Below are 6,596 nucleotides of genomic sequence, written 5' to 3' on the forward strand. Positions count from 1 at the left end.
CAGATTTTCAAATAGTTGTATCTCTGCCAAATATTGTCCTATCCTAACAAACCATACATCAATGGAAAGCTTATTTATTCAGCTTTCAGGTGTATAAATCTCAATTTCTAAAAATTTACCCTTATGACTGGTTTTGTGCTCCAGGGTCACAAATAACTATTTAAAGCTGCAGTCCGTAAGTTTTACCTCTTTGTCGCCGTCTCTGTTTGAAAACCTGCAATTGATGCTATTTGCGGAATTATCTTCCTTGCGTGGGTTGTGCACCGGCAAGGCTCCAGCGCGGATGAATCTAATGTGTGGCTGTCAGTCAACACACCAGTGTGGAGACTGCACTTTGTATAATTTCGTAAAGTTACGGACTGCAGCTTTAAGAAACGTAATAACTAATTTAGTTAATCAATTAAAAACACACACACACACACACACACACATATATATTAATAATACAAAATATTAGATGACAAAACTTTAAGCAAATGAGAAATGTTGCCTTGATAACTAAATGAAATAAGTTCACGTTGAAGCACTAAATTTAGTCAAGTCACCTTTATTTATATAGCGCTTTATACAATACAGATTGTGTCAAAGCAGCTTTACAGTGTCAAACAGGAAAATAGTGTGTCGATAATGCAAGAGGACAATAGAAAACAGTCAGTTTATCAGGTAGTTCATTGTTGATTCAGGGATGTCGTCGTCCAGCTCAGTTCAGTTCTCTTCCAATAGTGTCTGTGCAGTCAAGTCGACAATGTTGCCAGAAATTGTGTAACTGGAAAATTTACTAACTAAAAAATTTTAATTACTAACTGGAAATAAATAAAAACGAAAACAAATGGAAACAAAAAAATAAACCTAAATAATAATATTTAAAAAGAACAAAACCAAATATTAATTAGTAAAAATTTAAATGAGCAAAAATGACTAAAAATTAAACTGAAAATATAAAAAATATATGTTAATTCAAAATTTTAATAAAAACGATGAGTATATAAATAATACTAAAAAATGCTGACCTGGAGTCAGACATATGGGCTTTCTATGTTTTCTTTTTGTGTGTGTGTGTGTGTTAGATAACCAACCATATTTTACATTTACATTTATTCATTTAGCAGACACTTTTTATTTTTATTTTACTGATTTTATTTTATTAGACCGTTTTGCTTTTAATGTTACTAGGCAATATTTTAACTCCTATTTTTGAAAAGGTTTTTACCAGGGGACAAATTCACAATTTTCGTCCAGCATTAAACTGAAAAAATGTATGTAGTTGTTATTGTGATGTTTTAAGACATCTAATTGCATATTTAAATTGGTTTTGTTTTGTTTTTGCCATGAATGTATCCTTTGCTGAAATGAATTTTAAAAATGAAAGTTTAAGTTTAAATTTGAGCTGCGAGTCATCTAAAGGTTTTAGTTGCTGTCTTCTGCTGCTGCTGCTCTCATTGGTTTTTGTGGTTTGGGTGCAACATGCTGTCTTCTACATGGTTTATATTTAAGTATTCAGTCACAGCATTGTGTCAGTTATGACAAGACTTTCTGGTGTATTGGAAGTCACGTCTGTTTGTAAAGGTGCCTGTGAATTTCAAACACTGACCGTGTGTCTTAATCTTTCTCTAGGTTCGCTTCCCCTCACACTTTAGCTCTGACCTGAAGGACCTGCTGAGAAACCTGCTGCAGGTAGATCTGACGAAGCGCTTCGGTAACCTCAAGAACGGCGTCAACGACATCAAAGGCCACAAATGGTTTGCAACCACCGACTGGATCGCAATCTACCAGAAGAAGGTAATCTCACCTCAACCACACTGGGTTCTTATAATGTTCTCGCCATTTCCTCAAGCTTCAAGTAGGGCTGGGTGATATAGCTAAAAAAAATGATCAACGATATAATGTTTCATATCGTTCGGTATTGATAATTATTGACATTATTTATAACCTTTTTTAAAACAAAAAGCAATAGAAATTTTTTTTTAAAATTTAACCACTGTATTTATAATTAACACAATTTATTGAGACAAACAAATATTTTTTGTTTTAAGAATCAAACACAATAAAAATTAAACAAATATCTAATTGCTAATGTTTTATATGCAGATTAAATAGGTCTTTATTGTATAGGTCTAATTGTCCCCAGAGGCCACAGTAGGGCGCAATGAGCAACATAACGCAGCGCATTTAAATTGTCAATGCAAGGAAGTAACTATAAAAACGTGCATTACGTCTACATTAACTCATAAAAATCAAATATAATTTCGTAAATTGCATAAACAATGAACAAATGAACTATGAACAAAACAGCATCATGTATTTATGCATTGCTTAATCCAAAGAGCCGAAGCGCCATTCACACAGACTGCATTTAAAAACATATGAGACACAGTGAAAAGGAATAAACCTCCACAAATTCGTGACGTGTTTTCTAACTTTTATGTTGTGTTTTAACTTTGCATGGCTTCCTATACATCTCTTCTGTGAGACGCGATTGCAGCAGTCATATTTGTCCGTCTAAAAAATGCGCTGAATATGCGTTCTGTGTGAATGGCTTGGTTTTCGGTTTTAACCCATTCAAGATCTTCTCCGCATTGAGCTTCTATATTTCTCTAATATTTTGAATGAATAACGCAGCAGCGGCGCGTCTCGTGGGCTAGACTAACAAAAAATTTAAATGCAACAACGTCACTTACATCACTGCATCTCGCGCGCCACTGATGACGCTCACTGATGCACACCTAACATTTAAATGCAAATGTTTATTTTAAATTCGACTAATATTAATTTTTTATTCACAATCTCCTTATCTCCTCATCACAGGCAGGCACAGCACTAAATTCAGCATGTGTTCGTGTTTGTGTGTGCTGTCTGCGTCACTCATAGCACGTGCCTATATCGTGCGTTATATCGAACATTTTTTCTATCGTTATCGAAGAAGGTGTACCGTCGATAAATATCGATACTGTTTTATCGCCCAGGCCTAGCTTCAAGTCACTTCCATTAGTAAAGTCATCATCAGTACATGTTATGGTCTTCATAATATTTCATTCAATGCAATAACCTGACCATTTTGTCTGTGTTTTCAGGTGGAAGCCCCCTTCATACCTAAGTGCAAAGGCCCCGGTGACACCAGCAACTTTGATGACTACGAGGAAGAAGAAATCCGGGTCTCTTTCACAGAGAAATGTGGAAAGGAGTTTGCTGAATTCTAGAAGCAGCAGTGGAGGAGAGGGATGGAGAGAAATTAGATGTGGGGCAACACAGAGAAGAATCGTTTTCCAGGGTGGTGGTGATGATGGACTGGACTGAGCCTTATCCGGTAACAACAACGTAGAGCCCTCACACACGGATGGAGGGAGAAGAAGAACGAAGTCCTGAGAGAGACGCCAGCAGTGTTGCCTTTTCAGATCCTTCGTCACTTGTTACTTGTCCATTTTCATGTTTTCCCTCTTGTTTGGTAGCCAGGGTCCATTGGGCAGAGATTCGGTCACTTCTCTGTGGCTGGCTGGTATGCGGATATTTGTGACTACTTCTTTTGCTTTTCCAGAGATATATAGAGGTTACTTTCTGGTACTGAATTTTGGCTTCTCCAGAGAAAATTACTCCCAACCCATTTTTTTGGTGTCCTTGCTCTGTAGTTCTCCACCCTGTCACATCATGTTTACTTCCTGTGCACCTATTGGCACCCAATACCAAATCAATCCAACTTACACCGTTCAAGAGATCTGGCTTTTTGTTTGACACGTCACCCATTTCTCATTTGGATTTCAAGCATCACACAACCATCCTTCAAATTCGTCATTGCATATGAATTTCCTACAGTGCTATAGGATCAGGCAGAATCAGCCGCTTGGTATAAATATTGTTGATTTGGATCATCATTCGTCATTCTCTAGATTATTTAGAGTATTTTAAGCCAGTGTTGAAAGTGGCCACTGATAAGACCGTAACACTTCTTAATATTTCAGATCTGTAGCATGTATACATACTTGAAGCTCCGAATTCATTATTTTACAGGTTTTCTCAGATGGCTATGATTCTAAGATACATGTCCAGAGATAAACCAACACAAAACGGAAAAGTGAAGGAATACAGTGAATAGAAAGTGAGCACAAAGGCTTGAAATGCAGCTGGTTGTTTTTAAAAAAGATGCTTTTAAAGGAAAAAGAGCACTGTTTCTGTGGTTACACTGGGTTCCTGGTGGATGATGTTGTTGGGTATTTTTTATTATTCTTTTCTACCGTGTCGCCTGCTAGTGATGGTTTAACTCTCTAAGGCTTCACTAATCAATCTCCATTTCTGCTTGAAATAAGCTTGTTGTTCATGTAGACTTTATTGTGTGTTATTAAGATATTGACCAGTTAGTGAAGCTCGGCCTGTTGAAATATCGTCCAATGAACTGATCAAAATTTGTTCGCTTATCTTGCTCTATAACTTCGTAGGATGCAAGACAATCTAAAAGCAAACGTCCCCATGGTTTTTTGTTGTTGTTGTTGTTGTTGTTTTTTAGTTTCCAGAAGTGTGCAGTAATGCGTAGTGTGTTGCAAAGATTTTATTTTGTTATACTTATAAAGTTGCGCATTTGGTGAATGTTTTATTCGGTTTTAAAGGTCAAGTGTAACTTCTGTGCAAATAGTGGCACCAAATTGAACCGCAGTCTGTTTGAGTAACAGAAAGGACATAATATATTAGAATTGATAAAAGTCATTATTTTTGTGATTTTGCTGCTGTTAGTGGCACAGAATTGACACGCTTCTCCTTTAAAACTGAGATGCACACCATCGCTTAAAGCTCAGTCCTTCAGCTGTTCGTTAGGTGCCGATTTCGAAATCATGCAAAATTGATTTATGGTTTGTTTGTTTTGGTTTGTTATTTCCGCTTGTTATGATGAGTAATGTAACTTAATTTTGCAAACTACAGATTGGTGCCAGGATAAAATTGGTATTTCAAGCAACTCTTTTAATATCGGAAGTATCTATTGGACACTGAATGGCTGTGATACCATTTAAATTGCAGTATGAGATCAAATTACTGTTCATTTTCCTCTCAGGAAATGTTATGTCACTGTAGCCTGCCAGATTCACAGCCAAAACAGACCAAATTGGGTCCGTTTTTGATCATTCGGGTGCTGATGTAGCTTTAGAAACATAGACGAGCAAAGGGCAGGAGTTTATATTTCACAAAACATGGTAGGTTTAGATTTTCTCTCCCTCACACTTCTTCCTGCATGCCTAGCGATTGCTGGGACATTTGCTTGCCCCATTTCTGGAGACTTTGTCATAAAATGGGTGTAAAAACAGGAGAAACGGCTCCATCGCTTGGTTTGAATAGCTGGAAAACAAAACAATCAGTGTTTAAAGAATGCGTCTACGTTTTGATTACTGCGCTGGTCTTGTGACGCTAGAAGCAACGGAAGACTATCCTCAACTGGTGCACTGAGTTATAATGTACAGGTTGGCTTTCGCGTGAGTTTTTTCCCCCTCATCTTTGAACTTGAACGTGGAAGGGACTGTGGAAGGGTTCTGTTTAAAGCAAGTGACTTTTGGGAAATTATGGCTCAAATGCACCTTCATTACACCTTTTTTTGTCAGAGCATGGAAATATGTGACATTTTTGGCGGTATTCATATGTCGTCCCTCTATCTCTGGGTCCCGTCCCTTCCTTTCAAATACATGGGTGTCACACATCCTTCAGTCTCCCACTCATCTGTTCATTCACATTGTCAGTCATCTTTTTTTGTGTGTGTGTGCGCACGCATCAGTCCATGATACAGTTTGCCTTTGAACACATCCAGTTTCCTACACTCTTCTATTTGCTTTTTAAAAAAAAAAATCATGAAGAAAACATTTGATTTACTTTTGCATATTTTCTAAGTGTATTTTCAATAACAGGAGTCTCTTTCCTCCCGACATGGGTATGGTGATGGTGTAGTTTATTGTACCTTCTCGGGAAACAATACTGTATATTCTCTGCCTTTAACAGTCTTAATTATTTTACCTTCTGGAGAAGTTGACGGATACCCGTAGGACACATCGAGTATGTTTAAAAAAAAATACACAGAATAATATTTTGCAACATGTATCATTCCAATAAAGTTTTAAATGTTAAAATTACAAGAATGTGGTGCCGTCTTAAATGTTATTGTTCGGAATTTTTATTTATTTGATATCTGTCACAGGACATGATATATATATACTTTTTATTTTTATTTATTTATTTTTACCAATGCCTGATTTGTATTTGAAGGTTTCTGTGTTGCCATGACATAATTTTCCTGTGAGTCTAGTCATTAGTCACATGACGTTTTATCTCAAAAAAACGTTTGTCTGAGCATCCACGAGCAATGATGACGGATCACTTATCATGAATTTCGGGGTGGACCTGCACAAGCTGGACAAGTTCTTTTGGAGATGCATGAAATTTATTATAAATCTCCTTGAGATGACGTACTACATTTAATAAAATGTGAAGCACATTGCACAATACTGTATCCCACAATGCAAAGCGCTCTAGAAACTAGAAGTACTTAAAAAAAAAAAAAAAAAGTGTATTAACTTATTTGATTGGCCTGCCAATATAAGATGCTTAACTTAAAGGAAACCTCCACTATT

The 6,596-nt window shown here is 36.6% G+C and overlaps 1 protein-coding gene across 2 annotated transcripts in view; it reads left to right on the plus strand.

The window, feature by feature from the left end:
- Positions 1-5,806, plus strand: part of prkacaa (protein kinase, cAMP-dependent, catalytic, alpha, genome duplicate a) — a 24,977-nt gene extending 19,171 nt beyond the window's left edge. For both annotated transcript variants that reach the window (XM_016538957.1, XM_016538956.1), the window contains exons 9-10: positions 1,615-1,779; positions 3,072-5,806. In XM_016538957.1, the coding sequence (XP_016394443.1) occupies positions 1,615-1,779; positions 3,072-3,197 (291 nt within the window). In that variant the 3' untranslated portion in view covers positions 3,198-5,806. The remainder of the gene's footprint in view (positions 1-1,614; positions 1,780-3,071) is intronic.
- Positions 5,807-6,596: the final 790 nt, after the last annotated feature.

The sequence above is a fragment of the Sinocyclocheilus rhinocerous genome, unplaced genomic scaffold (assembly GCF_001515625.1).
Source record: "Sinocyclocheilus rhinocerous isolate Xijiao unplaced genomic scaffold, SAMN03320098_v1.1 scaffold1961, whole genome shotgun sequence".
NCBI classification, from domain to species: Eukaryota; Metazoa; Chordata; class Actinopteri; order Cypriniformes; family Cyprinidae; genus Sinocyclocheilus; species Sinocyclocheilus rhinocerous.